The following is a 22,877-nucleotide window of genomic DNA, read 5'->3' as shown; positions in this document are numbered from 1 at the left end:
TCACGGTCAAGTCACTATGTTCCTATGATCACAGGAAGGGCCTCGGCATTTGCACACCTCCGTAGCTTGTGCCCACGTTTCTGCAGGCCAGATTATCTTTCTAAAGATTTATTTGTATTATTTTAAATTGCTGTTAGTGTGTGTGTGTGTGTGTGTGTGTGTGTGTGTGTGTGTGTGTGTGAGAGAGAGAGAGAGAGAGAGAGAGAGAGAGAGAGAGAGAGTGTGGTGTGAGTGTGTGGCATGAGTATGTGTGTATATGGGTGTATGTGTTTGTGTGTGAGCGCAATTGTGTGTAAGTGTATGTGTTGGTGTGTGTTGTGACTGTGTACGCATGTGTTTGTGTGTGTGCGCACACATGTGTGTGCATGCACACTCACAAGTGCCCACAGATGCCAGAAGTGTCAGATGCCTTGGGGTTGAAGTTACAGGTGATTGTGAGACTCCTGACAGAGGTGCTGGAAATTGAACTCTGGTCCTCTACAAGAGCAGGAAGAGCTTTTAACTTCTGAGCCATCTCTCCAACCAGATTCTTAAAAATGGTACTGATGGCAGGGGCATTTAGAGTCTCAGTGATCCTGCCAAATTGGTTTCCCAAAGGCTGTCCCAAGTTAATTCTCCATCAATAATGGACAAAGCTGCCTGTATCCCTATTCCTCCTTGAAAGTCTGTGGAAGAGGGGTGCTTGTAGACGAGAGAGAGAGAGAGAGAGAGAGAGAGAGAGAGAGAGAGAGAGAGGGGGGGGAGATGGGGGAGGGGGGAGAGAGAGACTGTTTTGATCTGCTTGGGTACTGTACTCACTTGGTGCACTGCACATGCTGGCAAAACAATCCCACATGTGAAATAAAATAATTAAATCTTTACAAAAACAATAAAAAAGCAATTGCTCTTTTTTTTCCTGATACAGTGAGGATGACACTTGGAGCAGGTGCCTCTAGAGTAGACACCACAGTCACTATGCACCACAGAAGACAGCTGTCCCTTGCTGCTATGGGGATCCACACAGTAAGATGCAGGGAACTGGCTTCTTAGGATGGGAGAATTCTTTTTCTTTTTTTTTTTCTTTTTCTCTTCTTTCCTTTTTTCTTTTTTTTTTTCGGAGCTGGGGACCGAACCCAGGGCCTTGCGCTTCCTAGGCAAGCGCTCTACCACTGAGCTAAATCCCCAACCCCAGGGAGAATTCTTTATTCCCTGGACCACCACTCGATGCTTTTAGTAAATGGGGGTGTCTTAGTTAGGGTCTTATTGCTGTGGAAAGACACCAGGACCAATGTAAGTTTTATAAAGGACAACATTTAATATGGGCTGGCCTACAGGTTCAGAGGTTCAGTCCATTATCATCAAGGTGGCAGCATAGCAGCATCCAGGCAGTTGAGTTCTACATCTTCACCCAAAGGAAGCCAGGAACAGACTGAGCATCCCCAGGCAGCTAGGAGGAGGGTCTACAAGCCCACCCCACAGTGACACATTTTCTTCAACAAGGCCACACCTGGGCCAATCTAATAGTGCCACTCCCTGGGCCAATCATATGTAAACCATCACAGGGGGTGTCAGGGAGCCCTTGCCTACACACAGACCTGAGCCTTCCTCTAAGTCTTCTAAGAGTCTGTCAGGTGTCTGGGACTTATTAGCGTCCAGGAATAGCACCCACACTTTCCTCTTCTGAGTTTTCCAGACCTTGATTCCCCTGCCCCTCTGGTTGGGTTGACTAGCTCCTTGGTATTACCTGGTTCTGGTGGGGTGAAGTCTCATTCTCAGGACTAACACCAGAGTGATGCTGAAGTTGGTTTTGAGTGACTTGATGCTTTGTATCTGTAGGAACCTTGAAAGAAAAATTGCCCAGGATTCTGACACCTCGGGGCAAGCTTGCTTCCAGGCTTTCAAAACTGGCCTCCCTCCCTGCCTGCTGAGGTAGTCTTTGCCTCCCATCTGCAGCTATTGGGTTGGAAGCCCCTAGCTGAAGAGAGGCCATTTTGTCAGTGGGCAGATGAGCCTTTACTGAGCACAGGCTATGTGAGGGGAAGGAGGGGAATCTCTATCTTCTCTTTTCCTGTGCCCACAGGCAGAGGTGGGGTGCGGGTGGGCGGGGGAGGGGATACTGAGGCTGGCAGGTGGGTTCAGGTCTAAGTGGAAGTGATACCTGGGTGTGAGCATATAAGAAGTCTCAGAGTGGGGCTGCCTAGTGGGGTTGTAGTTTTGGGCAGGGAGCTGAATTAGAAGCTTCCAAGGGCACAGGTCTCTGCCTGTGCACATTAGCTGAGGTCTACCAAGGGGGAGGCATTTTAGCGAAGGCACAGCCCACTTTGCATGCCCATACCGGCTCAGTCGCAGAGACAGGGCTAACATTTGGATGTGTGGTCTCCAAGTTCCAGGTTTTTCTACTCAAGTCTGGGACAGTGCCCTGAGTCTCCCTCAGGGCAGCACAATTCTCACAATTTTAAAACAAGACCCGCCTGCAGACTCCTCAAGTTTATTTCCTTGTTAGCTTCAGATGGACAACTCAATGGAAGTTTTTGGAGGATTGGCCATAAGCATTGCTGAGCTAGACTTTCCAAAGCTGTGGACAAATTCCTGCCCCTAAAAACTCATAATGGGGTTATTTACAGGACAGACCCGCAACAGTTCTGGTTCCCGGTTCTTCAGGAGAGCCACTCTCCTGAAGAAGCATCCAAAATCAAGGAAGAAAATAGGGTTCCCAGCCTCTGGCTCTGCAACTTGATCCTTAGGCGCGTTGGGCGGACTGTGGCACCTGAGCATCCTTCCGTGCTTCTGGGTCCTGGTCCCGGCAACTCGTACGCAGGGAGGGGTTCGGGGGCGAGCACGCAGGCCGTCGGGGACGCGCTGGCCGCCCGGGGGCGCGCACGGGCTAGTCTCTGCCCTAATGCGGCGGCTGGCGGCGAGAGCTGCTGCAGGGGACGCGGGCGAAGTGGCGGCGCCGGGAGCAGACATCTGGGACTGCGCCCAGGGCTGGAGCTGGAGCTCCTGGAGGTAAGGTGAGCGCGGGCACCCGGTAGGGTAGCAGAACCCGGTCGCGGAGGCCCAACCAGCGGCACCCCCTTCGATTCCGCCCTATTCAGTCCATCTGCACCCCCCGACCTGTCCCATCCCCCTCCATCCACATCCCTGTGCCTTTTTCTCTCTACACTGCCACCTGCTCGAAACCCACCGGTTTCTGGCAATGCCTCCCTCTCCAGCTCTCAGTCTTCTCCACCCCAATACCCTTTCAGATTCGGCTGGCAACATCCCATATTCCAACCCTCTCCCTCGCTCGTTCTCTCCTCTCTGTCTCAGCCTCACCAATTGAGTCCTGCCGGCCCCTGTGTTTCCTCTCTGCACACCTCACTTTTCAGTTCTCCACTCCACCTATGTTTGACTGCCTCTCCCGTGGCCCCTCTGTTTGCCCTCCCTCACCCTTTTTTCTCTCTTCACCCGGCGGCCCTGCGTAGTGCTGGTCTCCATTAGCTCCTTTCCAGTTTATCCTCCATGGTCCCCATCTTCATACCCCATCCCAACCCCTTCTCATTGGCTTCCTTGTTTGCTCATCCCGCACACTCCCCCTGGAACAGCTTCTCTTCTCTCCTTGGTTCCTAGCCGGCCTACTGCTCATCACCTTCCCCGCCTGCCCTTCGTGGTGGTGGGGAGACTGCTGACTGGGTTCCGACTCAGTCTATCCACCCATGCATCGTCCTACTCTGCCACAGAGGCCTAGGACTCTGCCGGCCAGGTGTTGACTGTTGTGGATTCAACCCCCCTAAAGCCCTCTGCTGCATGTTTGAGCCTGTTCATAGCTGTCAGAGAGAGATACTCGGGTTTGTAGGCCTCTGTGTGGTCCACTTCTCTCCTCTCATCTCCTCTCTTGGAACTGTTCGTATTTGCTTCCTAGATTGGCTCTGGAAAGGCATGAGGCTGGGGAAAGAGGCAGGTCCAAGGGAATGGCCCTCAAGCTCCTGGGACTTGTCCTGAGTCCTAGACTGCAAAGGCCTGGCAGAGAAACCTTGCTGGAGGGCCTGAGAGTAGGGGGTCTTAGCAACAACTCTTCCTCAGCTTTCAAGCCAGCACTCTGGCATCCAGGAGTGGTCATGAGTGTGGCCCACGACAGGGCTGGGAGTGGTCAGAGTGCTGAATCACGGAGACTCTGGTCCCACAACAGTCCCCTCACTCCCTGAGCCAAGGTCTGCTATTTGTTCCTCCCTTCGCTTACTGGCTGAGTTGTGCATGTGTGCACGCGCATGTGTGAGTGTATGAGTGTGTGTTGTGTATGAGTGTGTGTATATGTGTGTTGTGCATGAGTGTGTGTGTTGTGTATGAGTGTGTGTTGTGTATGAATGTATATATTGTGTATGAGTGTGTGTTGTGTGTGAGCATGTATGTGTGTTTTATGTATGAGTGTGTATATGGTGTGTGTGTGTGTGTGTGTGTGTGTGTGTGTGTGTACCTCCTCTAGCTCTAGAAGAAAGGATGACAATATTCCCCTTCTTCCCTTTCTGTTTTCCTGATAGGGCCCTGGTGTGTCTCCTCTAACCTTGGAACTGAGGTGAGCCCTGCTGGGCCCAGATCCAATCTCCAGTAAGGCAAGGGCAGGCCACAGGCTTTGAGACCTGGGTGCACAGGAAATGTGTGGTTTGGATAGGGGCAGAGACACAGCAGGTTCAGATCCCACAGAACGTAAGCCTCTGTAGAAGCTGCTGGGGTGGGGGGTGGAGCAAGGAAGACCCTGGGGACTAGGGTCCTACCAGATGAGGCTGTGGGGGCAGCCAGAGGAAAGGAGCAGAGCTCAGTCCTCCCCTTTGACCAAGGATGCTGGATCAAGTGGAACTGCATGCAGGAGGCAGATGAGAGGAGGAGGGATCACCTTCCTGTCCAGTTCACTTTACCTTTTGTCTTGACTAAGCTGGTTTTTCAGAGGAGACAATTATCTACCCTTAGTCTTTGGATTAGGCTGAAGGGGTGTGTGTGTGTGTGTGTGTGTGTGTGTGTGTGTGTGAGAGAGAGAGAGAGAGAGAGAGAGAGAGAGAGAGAGAGAGAGAGAATATGGTATTACTGAGAAAAGAGACGAAACCCAAGAAATTATATTTGCCTTTTGTGAAATAGGGGCTGGCTTCCCAATCTCCTGTCTCAGAGACTCCTCTAAAATCCTTGACTTAACAGGGGAGGTTAGGTACAAACTGTAGTCTGGCCCTGACTGTTTCCCCCCAGAGGCTCTTGCTTTGGGCACTGAGGGGCTGGACAGAGCTGACTGAGACGTGGGATGTGGTTAATTCTGTATGGCCTTCAGACTGTGTCTGTCCAGGACACATGCTGTTGGGCGACTGGCTATGCCGGCTTTGTCACCCTTCTCTGTCCCCTCCCCGTCGCCTATGGGGGCAGGGTGGGAAGCGTCTCCTGGCATCAGGGCCTCCGGTCTGCCAGCTTTTCCTGGTATCAGAGAAGCATCACCTGCAGCTGTTGTCGGGAGCTGATTGGATCAAGGCTCTGACGTTGAAGTGCTTGATTGGGGCTCAGGTTAAATGGGGCTTCTGATAACAGCCTACATCTTTCCCAGTTTTCTGCCACGAATCTCACCCGTTGCCCCCTTGTTTGGCAGCAGAAAAGCTACAGAGAGTTAAATCCAGGCATACCAACAGCAGAGCCAGCTCCCCGGAGAGCAGGGGCAGGACCTGCGAATTCTACCTCACTGGCTGGCTCAGGTGGAGCTGGATGCAGGAGTGGCTCCCTGTGGACTGGAGCAGGCTCTGCTTACAGCCACTGGTCCTTTCATGGCACATTGAGCGGGTCAGGGGTGGGGGCCGAGATCTGAGTTTTGGCTTTGAGGTGGGGCAGATCTCAGGAGGGTCTTGTTTTTGCGGCGACTCTGGGACAGGATTTCTCCAGGCATCTGTCGCAGTTTGCTCCTCACTTCTGGCCCCATAATTCTCTCCCAGGCTGCTTTGGATGACAGAGGTGTGGAAATCTCTGAAGCCATCCAACAGTTGTGTGCATTTCCCTCTGTCCTTAGAAACAGAAGTCCTTAGGGAGTCAGGAAGGAAGGGGCAGAATGGTCCTGGCCTTACTGTGTTTGATTGAGGGAGGCTGAAGGAGGGAAACTAAAGCAAGACTGGGTTCATCTTTACTCCTGCCTCAGATGCTCATTAAGCCCTGCGAATGCTGCCACTGAGATCAGAGAGGGAAAGCAAGGACAGAGCTTCGTCTTTTCAGAGCTCTGGTGTAATGGAAGAGGGAGATACACACAGATATGCCTGAGTGAGACTGGGCAGACAGGATCCCAAATCCCACTGGTACCAGTCCCTCTTGCCCACAACCATCTGGAATGGTAGCTCAGAGCTGATCTTGACGCTGCTGGCTGCCTGGGAAAGGCTGGGGGTGGAGGTGAGATTCAAGGTGCTATCAGTTCCTCAGCCTAAGCAGCCAGAACTTGGTTGTGCTGTGTGCAGCTGAACCCTGCAGTTTGACGGAGAAGCATCCATAGGGAGCTCTGGGACAAGGTGGGGGCTACATTCCTAATCCCAACTCCCACGAACATGTATTCTAGGGGCAAAGTATGGTCCGTAAGGGCTTGAGATGTCAGAGCCACTCAAAGGCAAGGCGTGAGTGTCCTCAGGGAGTTCCCAGTCTGTTGGAGGAATAGTGAGTTTTGCACACAGTCATGCTCAGAAGGCAAGGAAGCACAGTGAGCACTGCTGCATGCATGGGGAGGGTCTTACGTGTACATAGGAGGTCAGAATCAGGCAGGAGTCATCACATATGTCCATCTGCGAGGAGGTTGAAGAGGAATAGGGGGAAATCCTTAGAAGTTATGCAGTTGATCAGGCTATCTCCAACCTCCATAGATGCACTGGTAAAAGAGCCAGAGCAGAGACACACTTTCATCCATGAGGGTAGCCTCTCTTGTTCCCACACATCGAGTGTCCTGAGCTTTGAGCTGTGTCAGGACCTGTGCAAGATATTGCGTGATGCATTGGAAAGAAGTGGAATTATCCCAAAACGTCACGGAAGAAATGCTGTAACAAAGGTCGAAGAGTTCTTGCTACTCTAGGAGCATGACTGAGGGGTCCCAGTGGATGGAGAACCTACAGTGATAGCAAAACTCTTTGACTAGATAGTTTGCCTGCTTTGGCTAGAGGAGTTTGATGGCAAGCCTTTGAGCACTGACCAGAGGGAACTCACTGATTCACTGACCAGAGAAGGCCTAGCTAGGCCTTGCTGCAGGGCACAGGTTGAATGCTTATGGCTTGGTTTCTGGGACATCAGGGGAGCCCGGAAGCCAATGGCTGCCCTAAGAGCTTAAGTAGGCACTTTTCAGTGTTGCTGATCCAGGGCATCTGCCAGACCGTCCAGCCAGTTTGAGAACTCTGGAGCCGCTCTCTTGAGGTCAGCCAAGAAACATAAGCAGCACAGTGTAGTAGTCTACGTTGTTGAAGGCTTACTGTGTATTAGGTGCCCTACTGTGTGCTTTATCTGTACCCTCTCACGTGATCCTCATAAAAATGCGCAAAAACAGGTGTTTTCAGGACTCAGTTTTACAGATAACAACAGACTCCTCAGAGGTGGTTGCTGGCTGAAGATCATAGAGTGGGTGAGTTTGCAGAGCTGGACTTTAGACCTTCATGTTTGATGCTAAAGCTGTGCATCTCTTTTACATGTGAGCCTGCGCTTCCAAACTCTGGTAGAACAGTACAGAAGTGAAAGGAATGGGCGCTGCACCAGAGTGGCTCAGAGTGCATGTTGGGCACCTCCTGTTTCCTGAAAGACATAGAAATGGAAGGCACAGGAAACACCTCGTGAGCAACACTGTGCCCAGCACTGTGCTCAAACTTAGACTGTCATGTTTCTGAGGAAGTTGTGATCTCTCAGTTAGCTCAGGCTGAAGGGGCATCAGGGGATTTTAGGGAGATGACATGGTAGGATAGAAACTGCTCAGCCTTGGAAGTCACACGGGAGACCCATCCAAGGGAGAAGCAAACACTTGGCAGTTTCTGGTTTTCTGCCTCACCTTGTCTGTTTCCCCCTTCCCTGGGCCCCACCCCTTATGGCACACACACACACACACACACACACACACACACACACACACACACACAGAGAGAGAGAGAGAGAGAGAGAGAGAGAGAGAGAGAGAGAGAGAGAGAGGCAGGAAGGAGACATTATTTGGGCCTCTGGTCCTATTACTGACAGGACTTAACTGTGTTTCTTTCTCTTGTCAAATTGGAAGGTTTCTGTGAATCCTCATCTCTGGGATTTGTGTCATTGATTAATTTCTTGCTGTCTTGACTCTCTCAAAAGAAAAGAACTGGAGTGCTCAGGGGGCACTGAGGGGTCATCCTCTCTCCTCCTGCAGCTCCCTCCTCAGAGAAGCAGCTGCCTCCTGGGCTGCCTCTCTTCCTTCACCTGCTCCTGTCCTCCCTCCCTCCCCCCTCAGCCCCTCCCCCTCCCTGGCAATCCCTCTCTCTCTCATCATTATGATGCTAATTGTGTTGTTAATTTTTCTGAGACCCAGAAAGAAAGCCCCAATCTGTTGTAATGAATTTAATTAGAGAGGGGCTTGGAGGACTTCAGAACCTCTTACAGGATCACCATAAACAAAGTTAACGAGATAAAAGCCCCAGATTAGCTCTGGGGTTGGAAGGGAGGGTGTCTCTGTTGGTCTTAGGGTAAGTCCTGGGCACCTACAGTTGGAGGAAGGCTGCAAGAGGAGGACTACTACCCTCCATGTGGTCTACCTGCCCCACCCAGCACCACATCCTCAGTTTCCTGCCTAGTTCTGCCCTGAAATGAGATTGTGGCCATTCTTAGCAGCGCCTGGCTTTTTTCTGCTGTTGGGTCAGGGGCATGCCATCTCCCTACAGCAACACCGAGGCTTTTAAGACCCTGTCCCTGTGCTCAGATGTAAAGGACATTCACCAGTTTCAGACAGTGCGTGCTATACCGTTTATGGATTATGGCTCTGGCCTTTATCCTCTGAGATCAAGTATCTGCTGTGGGTCTTAGGAAAGGAAACTGAAAATTCACTGACTAGGGCTGTTAGGAGAAAACAAGTACCCCAAATATGGGACTCTTTCTTCCTCTTCCCTGGCCATAGTGGGGTCTCCCTGCCTTGCTTCTCTGAGCACTTAACGTGGCTATCCCAGGCAAGCCCCCTGGGATGGCAAAGTTCTGGCTTCATGTGTTAAACAAACCTTGCTGGATGCAGATCAGGCCAGCTGGGATGGGCTGACCAGATGCTAAGTTTGGCCCCCAGATCTTTTGATTTTTTTCCAGGATGAGAGTGAATGGCTGGCAGACCAATTCTGAGGACTTTCCCCAGTCATGAGAATTCCCCATCTTTTACTGATGCCAGCCAGTTGACTCCAACAGCAATTAAAAAAAACAAACAAAAGCCAAAACCCAAATATTTAATGGGAATTTCCAGTACTGAGTTTAGTGGGTTTTAGAACTCATCTCTTTTGTTACTAGTTCTTTAAGGTTTCGGACACGTTTGTGTGTGTATGCGCGCATGTGCACGCGTGCTCTTATGTTGATGGAATTTTTCCAGCTGGATTCCTCTTCTAGTTTGATCTTCATCTGTGGTGGAAGTGCCATTAAAAATTCCCAGCAGCTTCCCTTTGTGCAGGTGTAAAATGATCGCCCTGTATCTCACTGTGTGCAGATAGAAAAGGTGAGTATTCTCAGAATAGGGTATAAACAGGGGGAGGCATCAGAACTCTCATTCTGACAGGGACCAGACGGTCGAGCCGAAGTCTGAAGCTAGCTTCCCCCTCATTCTTGCAATGCATTGGCTTAGGAGACCAACTGGCTTAGTTGGGGCATCAAACTTTAGGCTTTGGGTTATTGTCTGTCTGGCTTCTGCACAGTCAGCAGTGGGGTCAGTACTGTGCTCCAGGCTGCTTGTCCACTTGGGTGACAGAAGTCTGTGTTCCAGACATTGCTTCCAGGCCGTTGTTGGAGAACCCACTGTGTGAGGGTATCTTTTCACGTTGGTGGTGGAAATGCCTCTGAGGATATAAACAGTTTTCCTACACTGGAATAAGAAAGGGCAGAAACCAGATCTCTTTCCAGTTCCCATCACAGACTGAGTGGAACTGAAGCCTTTGAAACCTGAGTTGGGAATTTACTCAGGATTCTCTGAATAATCCAGCCCTGACCTCTCCCTGGTGATGTGGTGTAATTAGGGCCCTAAAGCACCATGCAAACTAGGTGTGCTTTGGGATATCAGAGAAGGGAGGCGATCAATGCAAACTACAGCCCATGGGGAAGTTTTAAAGAGTGGTGTGGCTGACTTGGGTCTCTCTCTCTCTCTCTCTCTCTCTCTCTCTCTCTCTCTCTCTCAAGATTTATTTATTTTGTATATTGTTGCTATCTTCAGAGACACCAGAAGAGGGCATCGGATCTCATTACCGATGGTTGCGAGCCACCATGTGGCTGCTGGGAATTGAACTCAGGACCTCTGGAAGAGCAGTCAGTGCTCTTAACCTCTGAGACATCTCTCCAGCCTTGGGTCTCTTGAGAGGCAGTGGTTGGGCAGTGGCTCTTTTAGGGAAAGAGGGAAAAGTCTTAATCATGGGAGGAAGCAGTGCTGTGGCCATCATGATGAACTGGACCCTGGGGCAGCAGAATGTACAGCTAGGACCACCGGCATGAAACTTGCCTTTTAGGTTCCCTTGAGACCTTGTGGGGAACGGCTTTTGAAGCTTCCTAACTGAACTGGCTCCTGCTTTCAAGACAGCAAGGTTGTCAAGTGTGAGGACTGGGCAGGAAACACACATGCACACACACCCACAACCCACCCACACCCCCATACACCTCTAGAGGTTTCTGGTGGGCACTTCCTCCTGCAAAGCTGTTGGGAGAAGTGCTGAAACTTTCTGGACTGCCCAGAGGAGCTTGTCGCTGTCCGCAGTGCTGACGTGAAGTTCATATTTTCTCCTCCTGTGTGAGGCCAGGTGAAAGCAAAGCTTGCTTAAAGTAAAGAATGCTTAGAGTCGCGCTTAAAGCATCCAGAAAGTGAGACCAACTAGAACAAGGCAGGGGGTGAGTCTTTTTATTAGTCAACTGGTCACAGTATCTAACTCCTCAATCCTTGTGAGGAAAGCAAAGGGATGGGTCCCTTGAAGAACACGCTGAGGGTACAGGTGTGTGTGTGTGTGTGTGTGTGTGTGTGTGTGTGTGAGTGTGTGTGTGAGTGACTGTGTGTGAGTGTGAATGACTGTGTGTGTGTGCGTGTGTGCGTGTGTGAGTGTGAGTGACTGTGTGTGTGTGTGTGTGTGTGTGTTAAGGTCACCCAAATGGGAGCCTGCAAGGGTCAGTTCAAAGTCTCCGTGTGAGAGACCCCTGGAAAAATGTACCGCCTTGCCTCAGTTTCTTCCAGAGCACCCGACATCCCTCCTGCAGACCTGGAGAAAACAGGAGTTTCCTAAGACCATACACACGTGCTTGCTAAAAGCAGAACTTTCTATTCACACTCCTGCTAGAAGTGCCCTGTATTTGTACCACACAAAATAGTGGCTGTTGGTTCTGAGTGGCTGCTAAGAACTTGAACAATGGCTCACACGACTGAAGGTTGGAATAAATTTTTTTTTCTTTTAAGGCGGGGTCTCATGTAGCCCAGCCTGCTTTGAACTTACAATCGTCACCTTATGTCTCTTAAAATCTGGGTTTACAGGTGTGTCCCAGATTTAAATTTTGGAGGTGGGAGAACTGGTTAAAGGTGCTTGCCTCCAAGTCTGATGACCTGAGTTCAGTTCCGGGGATCCACATGTCCTCTGACTGCTACACATGTGCTATGACACATGCATTTCCCCCACAATGTGTAATTAAAAAAAAAAAAAAGGTTGACTTGAATTTTGAATTGGGTCAAATTTAAGTCGCCACACGTGGGTAGCAGCCAGTATTCTAGACTTTACGGCTCCATGTGCAGTCAGAATCCTTGGTCAAGGCCAACTACCCATGCTTTTGGCCCCACATACCATAATCCCTAGGGCACAGAGAAAAGCGGATGTTTGAATGAAGGTGAGCTTGGCACTGCTGGAGAGGGCTTCTGTATGAAGTTTGTGGCTGCCTTGTCCTCCCATCCCCAACCTGTCTTGTTGTACAATGGGAGCCAGCTTACCCCTTTACCCTGCTCTCCTCTGCTGCAGAGGGAGGGTGCCTTAATTCTGACTAAATGTCCAAGGCCCAGTTCAAGATTTTTCTGGAGCTTTGAATGAGCAAGTGCGGTCCTGTGTATGGCCCTGGCCCCAGGGATAGTGCACATAGGTGAAGTGCTGTTGGCACCTACTAGATAGGCAAGGGTCTATCTTTGACCGAACTCTGATTCTAATAATTCTAGGAATCTTTACTCTCATCCGGTTCAGAGGCTGCAATAGGCATGGCTTGAGGGGTGGTGAGGCTGAACAGGAAAAGCAGTGTCAAGCAATAGGTAGGTCAAAGGCTAAAGCAGAAGCTTGCTTCTTGATAGCCGTCAGACTGCCTGTCTCATCTGTGGTAAGATGTGCCTGCCTGATGATAGCCCTGGGTCACTGGTCTTAGGCTTGCCCTGTGCTAGCAATTTCTCAAACCAGAGTGCACATCTTTTCAAGGGATACCTTATGGTTGTATATTTCTCCTACAGAACCCCAGTGTGCTGGGAGCCACCCTTAATAAATGCTCATGAGTAGCTCTTTGTTAGTCTGGAGCGAGGGCTCCGACCCCTTGAAAGAGCAAACGTGCGAATACAAATGGTATTTATTGAGCCTCTGCCGGGGTAAGTCACCATGCTTGGTACTGTGGGCTGTGACAAAAGAGGAGCAGGGTATGGTTGTTCCCGGTCTCATGGGAATGCAAAGGCAGGCACGTGTGAGAAATGACACACACACACACATACACACACACACACACACACACAGATAGAAACAAAGACAGACGTGCTAGCCTGGAGACGGATGGGGGCTGGAGTGCAGGATGCTGGAGGGTGGATGATGTATGTGTCTCTGTCTGGCCATCTCAGAGGATTCCCTCCTTCACGAGCGTAGCTGGTACCAGCCAGCTCCATGCCTGAATCCACAGTGCTGTCTTTATGGGCGATCAGGGAGCTGGGTCTCTCTTACTGGGGTGAAGCAAGGCAGTGCTATCCTGAGCTCCCCTCTTCCATGCAGAGAGCTTTGGAGAGGGCTTAGAGGGGACGGTGGGAAGGAGGACAGTGTACAAGCGGGGAGCTCCCTTTGCTTCTCACTGCTAAAACGGTGACAGGCCGGTAGGTCCCTCTTGGCCTCAGAGGGTGTGTTGAGATTCTCACAGTTCTAAGACACGGAGTTCCCAGATTCAGGTCCAGGTGCATTGCTGGAGGAGACATAGTCCCTAAAGGTTACCCCACACCCCTTCTCTGGTTACTAAGGGGTGGGCTGCCTGGCCAGGAGAAGGTGGACTGCATTTCTCAGCTGCAACTGGGGAGGGATTCTCTGTTGGCTGCTGGAGAGGGGTCTCCTCATGGCTCCCCCACTGTGCTCCTCAGACCTCCACATACCTGGAATCCTGTTAGAACACAGACTCAGAAGCAGCAGATCTGGACTGGGTCTGAGGGGTCTGTAAGCCAAACAGAATCCTGCCAAGATGTAAGACTATATTTTCTGGGGTTGGGGATTTAGCTTGTAGAGCGCTTGCCTAGCAAGCACAAGGCCCTGGGTTCGGTCCCCAGCTCCAGAAAAAAAAAGAAAAAAAAAAAAAGAAAAAGAATGTATCTTCTGAGTTTGTGCATCAACAAGACCTTGACTCAGAGGCTCACCCCACCTCATCACTCCCAAGGTCTGCAGGCTAGACCAGCCATGCTCTGGTGTGTATGCAGGCCTTCCAGGATAGAGTATTATACAACTTACTTTGCTGGTTGGGTTTCTTCTTTATTTTGTGTCTGCCTCTCTCTTCCTTGACCCAGGAAACTGTATCCTGCAGCATGTGGCTAGTGCTTGGACCACAGGAGTTCACGGTCAACACAAGAGCCTTTCTCAGCTGGTTATGTGATACTTAAGACCCGTCACTTAGCGCCATGGCCCATGTGGACTGGTGGCTCTGGTTTTTGCTGCTGGTTGTTTAGAGCAGGCTAACTCAGCTCTTTGAAAGAGCAAGGCCAGGAACTGTGAGTGGGTGGGAATGATTCCAGTGTAGACTGGCAGGAAAGCTACTGAGTAGGGACCTGACCATCCCGGCTAATGTGTAGGACAAGCTATTTGATGCTCTCTGGCTTTAATTCTCTCGGGTTAAGAATGGAACTACCAGTGCCCACTTTAGAGACCCATTTAAGTGTGCGTGTCATTTTACTGAGTGACAACCCTTGAACTAGATGCTGTGTCCCTATTAGACCCAGGCATTGCACACTTGTGTCAGAGATGGGATGGATCTGGGTCTTTCTCATTTGAATGTCCCATAATCATAGCTCATCTCATGGACCCATCTCGACACATTATATTTCATAACAATTGTCAGCTCTGCCCTTGCTAATGGTCCCTTCCTTGGCCAAGGGTCGCTTGCAAGTGATGAGGTCTGGGCACCCCAGGAAGTCCAGCCTTCTGTTGAGAGTGTGAGAGTCTGAGCACGGGTATCATCCAAGGCTGGTGCCGTACTATCAAGCCACTTTGAAGTCCTCAGCGACTTCAGTGTCTGAGACTGAGGCCTCAGACAGGGGTACCTTCTTGAAGGGACACCAGCTGCCCCAGGGAGCCCTCTCTGCTTGACAGAACCACTGAACCTGTCTGATGTGTTTTGTCTGCCTAGTTTCTCTTTTTCATTCTGGTAGTAAAAGAGAGTAATAAAGACAAGGGGAGACAGTCCCCTGGGCTTCCCCTTGTCCACCTGGCTTCCACATGTGACGCCATCAGGCTGTTCCACCGTGTGCCGTCAGTGCCTCACCCTGGGTAGAAGCCAACAGGTTGCCCATCTCCAGTAGTGAGAGGAGGCCATGATGTCTGCTCTCCTGTTGCCCACCCTCCTCGCTTCGGGTGCCTGCCGATGCCCATGTCACAGAACACATCCTAGCAGAAATTACCTTGGCTAGGCTGGTCAGTACAAGGGGCAGGAGGGCCAGTTTGCATGGTCTGGTAGAGGGAGGGGACACCCCGTTCAGGTGCTGGTCCATTTATACCTTTATGCCTGAGACAGTTATCTAATGAGGGACCTTATCAGGCGAGTCCCACGTTCAGGCTAATTTAATCCCTCTGACATTCTTCACGGATAGGCGATGAGCTGTATTTGTTCTCTGACTATCTTCTAATTTGGCTGGCTTTTCTCTTGGGTATTCTGTGACATTCTGTGCTGGATACTGGTTCCTCAGTCAGGATCTGTAGAATGTCATCTGGGACTTAGGGAAGTTTTGGTGCGAATTGTTTTGTGTGGTTTTCAGCATGGAGGGTTATGTGGCTCTGCTTGGGTAGCTTTTTGGCTAAAGCTCCATTTCTGTGGTATCCCCGGAGTCTTTTGTTCCTTAGAACTCTCTCCTCTCTCTCTCTCTCTCTCTCTCTCTCTCTCTCTCTCTCTCTCTCTCTCTCTCTCTGATTATATGTGGCCAGCTTTCCACAGCAGAAGTAGATTTCCCAGTAAGCCTGGGGTATACAAATGGGTACCCCGTTACCCATAGCCTGGTCACCTACGATTCATTCCATGCAAGACGTGAAGGCCAGTTTGATGGTGGAGGTTAGGTTTAGGTGCTGACTTTTCCAGCCACCAATGTCTTCGCTGTTCCTGTACCACCTGCTCCCAGTACTGTGGGACACAGCATTGAGCCTACTGTATTCTGGGGTTGGGACGAGTTTGACTGGTGACACCCAGGGCTGCTTCTCTTCCATCTGGTTGCCCTCAAGCCTTAAGGCCATCGGTGTGGTGTTGGGCTGCCCTGGCATTTAGGGGTACACACACGTGGGTGCTGGAAGTGCCTAACATTGGTCTGGAGGAACTGAGCTTAAAGGCGGTAGATAGATCACACAGCTGTGAGTGCTGTGTCTGGGCCCTCCACGGAAGGTTTGGAAGGCCTGCTATGGGACTGGGTCAGGGCTGGGACCAGGGCTGTCCTCATTCTGAATCCCGACTGGGACAATCATCTCTGAACAGATCCCATGGTTCTTTTGTGTTCCCGGAACCTTGGGAAACAAAGAGGGAGCTTTTAGACGACACCAGGAAAAGCTGGGGTGGGGGGCCTCCTAAACCCTAGAACGCCTGTCCTCAATTGTTTGGCTTCACTTGGGGTCTCCAGATGCTGGTATTTTGGGACAGACCAGAAGGTCAGTGACCCCTCGGTGATGAGAAGACTTGCTGGGACTGTGGCTCTTTTATTACTAGTTTCATTATTGAAATTTTTACTGAGATAATTAACCCCCATGCGCTTGCAGGAAACTAGAGTGTGAGATGAATACATCCACGGCTCCCGGTGCTTTCTTCTTGCAAATCCAATGTGCACTCTCACACCCTCCCATACGCCGACTTGCCCATGCTTTTAATGCCTTTTCTCTGTGCGTTTCTAGGCCCGATGTGGCTCTACATGGTTTCTCTGCTTCTTCCCTGATCTTCTCCCCAGGTTTGTTTTTCCAAGCTCACAGTAGGAAAAGCTTGAGTGCCTGCAGTGTAGGAGCAGGGGCTTCAGAGTCAGACTGTCTGGTCCTAACCCAGGACTCGAGTCACTGTGACCTTTGGCAAATGACTTCAATGTTCTGTACCTCCATCAGTAAACCTGGGATGGAGTTGTTAGGATAAAAGTGCCTAAGGGCCACGGGGCCTCTTACACTCGAAAGTTAGGATTCCCCACACCGCTTCCTGTCTGCAGCTTAATAGGAGCACCAGGGTGGTGTTGGTCGGCAATCAAAACATCCTTGAGCCTCGGCTAGGTCTCCAGTTGTATGCACCATGAGAATTACAGAGGAGACAAAGAGGTCTCACTTTGTAAAAACTTTGTACCCTAGTTGGGGAAGCTTTCCCGGCTCTCGCTTATGCTCACACAGATGGCTCCCTCCGCAAGATAATGAAATGTAATGCAACTGAGTGGGCCCCACCCAAGAACTCCCGCAGCCTAGCAGCCACTGGGAACATTTTGATCGGAGGCCTCTAGAAAGACTCCGAGGGGCCTTTGGAGCGGAACCTTGAAAGGTGGGGCCCTGACTCTGCTCCCAACGAAGTTACAGAAGCCAAGTCTTACATTTCCTTCATGCTGGCCACACTCACAGGGTCAAAGATGGGGAGGAAGACAGAATGGCTCTTCTGAATTTAAACAGAGCCTAGGGAGGATGTGGAAAATGACCCAGGAAAGACAAACAGACGTAGGAGTGTTTCAGGACGTGGGTTTGGAGTCTACTTCCCACAGTAAGCCATTTCCTGTGAGCTAAAGCTATCTTATTCCTAGGCCACATCAAGTTGGTACACTAAGGCACAGTGTAATTGCTGCCAAACCCACAGCCCAGATCATCTGTTGAGCACCCAGCATGTGAGGCAAGGTGAGGCAAGCCCAGATTTTGCCTGTGGATGTCTGTCTGTCTAGTGTGAAGCAGGGCCAGTGTTTCTAAATGGGGGATGGAGAACAATCACCCAATGACAGACTTCTTCCAGTGACTAAGTCCCAGAACACCATGTGACCAGCACTGTACTCTCCCAGGGCTGGCAGGGTCCCAGGGCCTGGCCTCAGCAGCCACGGGACTTGGTAGCTAAGCCTAGGAAGAGCCCATTGTTTTCTTGCCTCATTCCTGGCTACTGGCTATCTCTAGCTTGTTCATTGTTGCCTCTGTGGAAGCTGCTATGAGCTATATATTCAGCCACAGCTGGGCAGTTGGCACTTGCTCAACTCTTGCTATAGAATTTTCAGTGGTATTGGTAAAAGGCTTCTCTCTCTCTTTCTCTCTCTGTCTCTCTCTGTCCATCTCTCTCTCTCTCTGTCCATCTCTCTCTCTGTCTCTCTCTGTCTGTCTCTATGTCTCTCTCTGTCTCTCTGTCTCTGTCTCTCTCTGTCTGTCTCTATGTCTCTCTCTGTCTCTCTGTCTCTGTCTCTGTCTCTCTCTGTCTCTCTGTCTCTCTCTCTCTCTGTGTATGTGTGTGTGTGTGTGTGTGTGTGTGTGTGTGTGTGTGTGTGTGTGTGTACAAGAGAGAGAAAGGCAGGTGTTAAGTCTCTTGAAAAGATAAGTGTAGTCTCCAGTAGTGTGAGTCCAAGATTGAGAGAACTCAATATGGTTTATACTGACCACAGTGACTCGGTCTGACCACCAGGGTTAGAGACAGGTCATGGCCTTTACCTCAGAGCAGCCGCATAGTAATGGTGAGACGGGAGGATATCAGCTGCAGGCATTCAGAGCTTCCCCTGTGCTAGGCAGCGTGCTCTGTGCTGTAGGTAACTCACCCCACTCCACCTTTGATATGTAGTCAGCGGTCCTCCTTGAGTGGCACATCACATAACTGAAGTGCGGGGACTTGAGAGGCTCTCCCCCAATGTCGCCCAACTAGGAAATGGCAATGGGGGCTTGGATTAAAAACTTCTTAGTCAGAATGATTATGACATTTAAGTCCGTGAGAAGAACCTTTCCCAGACAAGAGGTCTACCCTACATTCGTTTCTTCTTGCTGAGTCCCAACAGAAGGAAGACCAGCCTCGCTGGATGCTTGGGGACAGTTTGGGGTCAAGTCCTTCATTTTGCCTGGGAGCAGAGGGAGTGAGCACAAGGAAGGGACTTGCTGACACTGAGCAAAGCCAGGAGCAGCTCCGGCCTGCGTGGCTTACACCAGTGTTCTTAGCCGTGAGTCGCTTTGCTGTGTTTTACAATGCTGGAACCCAGAGCTAACATATGTCTGTATTGATGTCATACCCGTAGCTTGCCCTTGGGGCCGGCTTTTGGTGGGCATCCCAAGCGCGATGCTGCAGCCCACTCTCTGGTTGTTTCTGATGCCGATAACGGCTTCCTCAGAACTATTTATTCTTTTACAAGACGTGCTAACGTGAGTGCTTGGTACCTGGGAGAACTGATGTGTCTTGTCACTGCTGATACTGGTTATTGTCAAGGACATCTCCCTCTCACTGTCCAGGCTGCGACAGACACTGTCAAAACTGTGCAAGAGATGCCTCGGCAGGCTGCTCTGTGGCCCGTAGCTCTAGCTACGGATGTAAATCCAGGTCACCTGTGGGGCTTGTGGGAGCACACATTTGTCCACCCCAGTCTCTGAGGATTGGAGCCCAAAACAAGACTGCATTCGTGTAAAGTTCCCAGGTGACACCAACTCTGCAGGTCTAGAGTGAGGACCAAGCTCAGGTCCCCTGACTCCCAGCTCCGTGCTCTAGCCCTGTGATGCTCTGGTCCTCTGCTCTTGGAAATGCCAGCAGCTGAAGGTGTGGGCCTCCTTCCCTGAAACGGAAACTGTCTCAACTCTGGGAAGTGGACAAGCACAGTCATGGCAAGATTCTGGGGCAGGAGCCAGATCCTGCCCCTGATGAGTCCTTTCCGGAGACTCACTCACACATTCATTTATTTACTCAGGAGACCTTTACCAAGGGCTTTCTATGGGAAAAGAGGTGTGCCCACCCCAAGGGCATACATATAGGCATCAGACACTCCACTCTTCCTGCCTGACCTGGTGACACTGTCTCACTGCCTGCCCCCCATGGGGAATGGGACCATTCTTTCCTTAAGGGACATCTTGAGAAGAGAGAACTTGGAGCCAGAAGACCCAATACTAATTCTGGCTGACTTAGCTGGTTACTTCATCCAGCTCACCGTCCTCTTTGGGCCTCAATTTCTTCTAGAAAGTTGAGTGAAGTAAGAAAGGACGTGGTAGTTAACGAGACTCCTTGCCCAGCCTGTGTGACTCTGGCGCTGGGACATTCAAATTGCTTGGGGCAGTATTTGATTTGGTTTCTGCTCTTATTCAATGAATACCTTAAAATTTATTTGTTTGTTTGCTTTCTTATGTGTACGAGCGTTTTGCCTGCATAGACGTATGTCTGTGTACCAGGTACACACATGCACGTGTGTTGTGTGTGTCATGTGGTGCTGAGAACCAAAGCTGGTTCCTGAAGATCCTCGTCTGCCCCTAGCCACTAAGCCGTCTCTCTTCTCATTCACCTGAGGAGACTCTGCATAGAGGGTGTAAGGGGTGCACAGAGCTGAGCCGTCCCTGGCACATCCACCCCTGGGGGCTTCTTACCTGCCGCGCCCTGCCGTGTGGAGCTTCAGGGAGTTCAGGAGGAGTCTGATACCAAACCTTTCACAAACATGTTTGACGGTGGTTACTACCCGGTACTCATTTGGCAGCAGTCCCTTCCTTAGCATCAGGCTGTTTCCGGTACTTTGGAAGGTGACAGTTACGTCCAAAGTGGACTTTCATCTCTTGGAAGTGAATATCTTTATTAAGGATGTGCTGTGAACACAGCACCAGTCAGTTTCAGAAACATGTCTGAAAACATACCCAGCTGCAAATATGTGAGTTTCCGGATATGGGTATGGTAGAAGCTTTGGGTTATTTTTATCTGTTAATATCTGATAAAGCTATTAGAATGTAGTTCAACCCCTGAGCCTAGTGTAATCGGACATCTAAAAAAAATTAAAAAAAAACAGCATTTGCCTGTTCTAAATGGAAGAAAAGTTAAAGTTTGCTTTTATGGGTATAATAATTATTAATAAATATATTTAAATAATACTTTGTAAGAATAAAAAAACCCAAACTGATCCAAAACAACATATTTTAAATGTAAAATAACCAAAGTTATCCACGTATTTGTATTTTTAAATGTAAGGATGTCACGTTAAGCCTGTAACACCAGCTCTCAGGAAGTGGGGAGCAGGAGAATTGTAATCTACAGTGAAACTCTGTCTAGCCTGGGCTTCAGAGTGAGACCCTCCCTGTCTCAAGAACAAACAGGGCTGGAGAGAAGGCTCCGTAGTTAAGAGTGCTCACTGCTCAATCATGAAGACGAGTTTGCTTCTTAGCACCCATGCAGAGAGACTCACACATGCTTGTGACTCTGGCACCAAAGGAACCTCTCTGGCCTCCGTGGGTACGCACACACATGTGCACATACATACACAGAGACGCATGCACATAAATAAGTATCTAACAGACAAAACTCAAACAGACACAGGTTCCAGGGCGACTCAAAGATGAAAAGGTGAGAAACATCAGAGAGAAGTCTCTGGACCCTCCTGGCTCTGCCGTTCTGGGCTCTAAGGTCCTGAGGGGACTGGAAACCCTAGGGGTACAGTGGACAGGCATGGGCACATTGTTAGCCCTGGACTGCTGTCAGGAATAAGATTGGACATGCTCTTTGGGAACTCCTTTCTCAGGGAGCAACTTTCTCTCCAGGCCGGCAAAGAGCTTTCTAACGACTAGAACATTGGATACTTGAGCCGATGGAACATTGGGGATCTTGAGATCTTGGGCATGCTGTCGACTTTGATCCTGGGACAATGACTGATCCATTATCTAATGTGGCAGCTGCCAAAGACTCAGACCCAAGTGTAGCCCTCTCCGGCTGCAGATACAATTTCTTTAGTGAAATTTAGTCCTTAGGTGTACATAGAGCCTGGTCCTGGGACTCACAGGAGTATTGGTGTGGTGCCCTGGGGCTCTTGACACTCCTGGACATGCCTCATCCAAATGATCTGTCAGGGAGGTACCGGTGAGTGTGAGGTCAGCCAGGCTGACGGTGAGGTCCAAGATAACTGGGGCTACATAGTTAGCTCCTGTCTTAAAATAAAGCAACAGACTAAAAACAAGCAAATTTCAGGTACTTTTAGGGGTGGCTGCAGAGACCTCTGAATGAGGACTGGGGTTTGTGGGCAGGTAAAAGTCTTCTGGTCTGTTCTGAGAATTTCCCATGGACTTGGTTTCAGGGCACACCTGGGTTCCCCCTAACACCAGTATCTAAAGCTCTTCCACAAGTCCAGTCCCTGTGCAGCTTCCTACCAGCCTGAGTAACAGATGGACAGCAGCAGACTCCAGGAAGCCCACCCCAGATAATCTGTAGCTCGCATTCGGTTTAGAAACAAATGACTTGATGCAATTTTTTAAATGCACCTAGATTATCCTTCCTAATTTCTCTGCAGTTAAGACCAAAAACAAATGCTTTTATGTACTTGGGAATCCACTTTGAAAGTGGCTGGCTTGGAATACGCTTAGGCTCTGAGGGAAGCTAACCTGGGCCCGACATTTCCTGCAGATAATTGAGGATAGCTTTTAGTTTCCATAATCACATTAGCCTGAACTTTTATATGTTAATCATCAATTTCAGCCATCCATTCCCCACCTGCCCTCTCTGGGGGAGGGAGGGAGGGATAGAGGGAGGAAAGGAGAGAGAGACAGAGACAGGGAGGGAGGGAGAGAGACCGAGACCTCATTTGGGCTGTGTGGCCTCCTAGACCACAAGTTTAGAGCTTTCTTTCTGTAACCCTCTATACCTAGACCTGTCTCAGGCTTCCTGGGTATTTTTGGGGTGTCTTCACGAAGCAATGGAAACGCAAGATTTCTGATCTTGAACAGGTTTATTGTGTTCTGATCCTGTCTGTGGGGGACCTTTGCTGTGTGTGTGTCCTGAGCTCAGCTGTTCACGCGGTTCCTGGTCTCACGTCAGGTTTGTGCCAGACTTCCCTATGTCGTGACAAGTTGAGAGAAGTCTCTGATGACCTTGGTTTCCTCACTTGGGGAAGGGAGTCCCCATGGTGTGGGTGTGAATGAGTTTCTCTGCTGGGCTTCTCAGAAGGCTGCCTTTCTTTGGCTCCCACCCATTGTGAGGAGGAGAGGAGAGAGGGGACAGAGCTAGCCTTAGGGTTTCTGCATGGCTTCTTTTCTTTTTCTGGGGAATTCTGGGTGAGCTGACTTGTCTCACAAGCTAAGACTTGCCCTCTAGCCTAACCGGGCTAACCTCAACCACCAGGCTAACCTCAACTAACAGGCCAACCTTTG

The 22,877-nt window shown here is 50.2% G+C and overlaps 1 protein-coding gene across 21 annotated transcripts in view; it reads left to right on the top strand.

The window, feature by feature from the left end:
* Positions 1-2,829: 2,829 nt before the first annotated feature.
* Positions 2,830-22,877, top strand: part of Nfasc (neurofascin) — a 186,621-nt gene continuing 166,573 nt past the window's right edge. For 18 of the 21 annotated variants that reach the window (XM_063271974.1, XM_017598650.3, XM_063271966.1 and 15 more), the window contains exon 1: positions 2,830-2,985. In XM_063271974.1, coding sequence (XP_063128044.1) covers positions 2,879-2,985 — 107 coding nt within the window. In that variant the 5' untranslated portion in view covers positions 2,830-2,878. 21 annotated transcript variants of the gene reach the window in all.

This window comes from Rattus norvegicus, chromosome 13 (genome assembly GCF_036323735.1).
Source record: "Rattus norvegicus strain BN/NHsdMcwi chromosome 13, GRCr8, whole genome shotgun sequence".
Lineage (NCBI taxonomy): Eukaryota > Metazoa > Chordata > Mammalia > Rodentia > Muridae > Rattus > Rattus norvegicus.
Note: the sequence above shows the minus strand (reverse complement) of the source record. Positions and strands in the feature narration are given on the sequence as shown.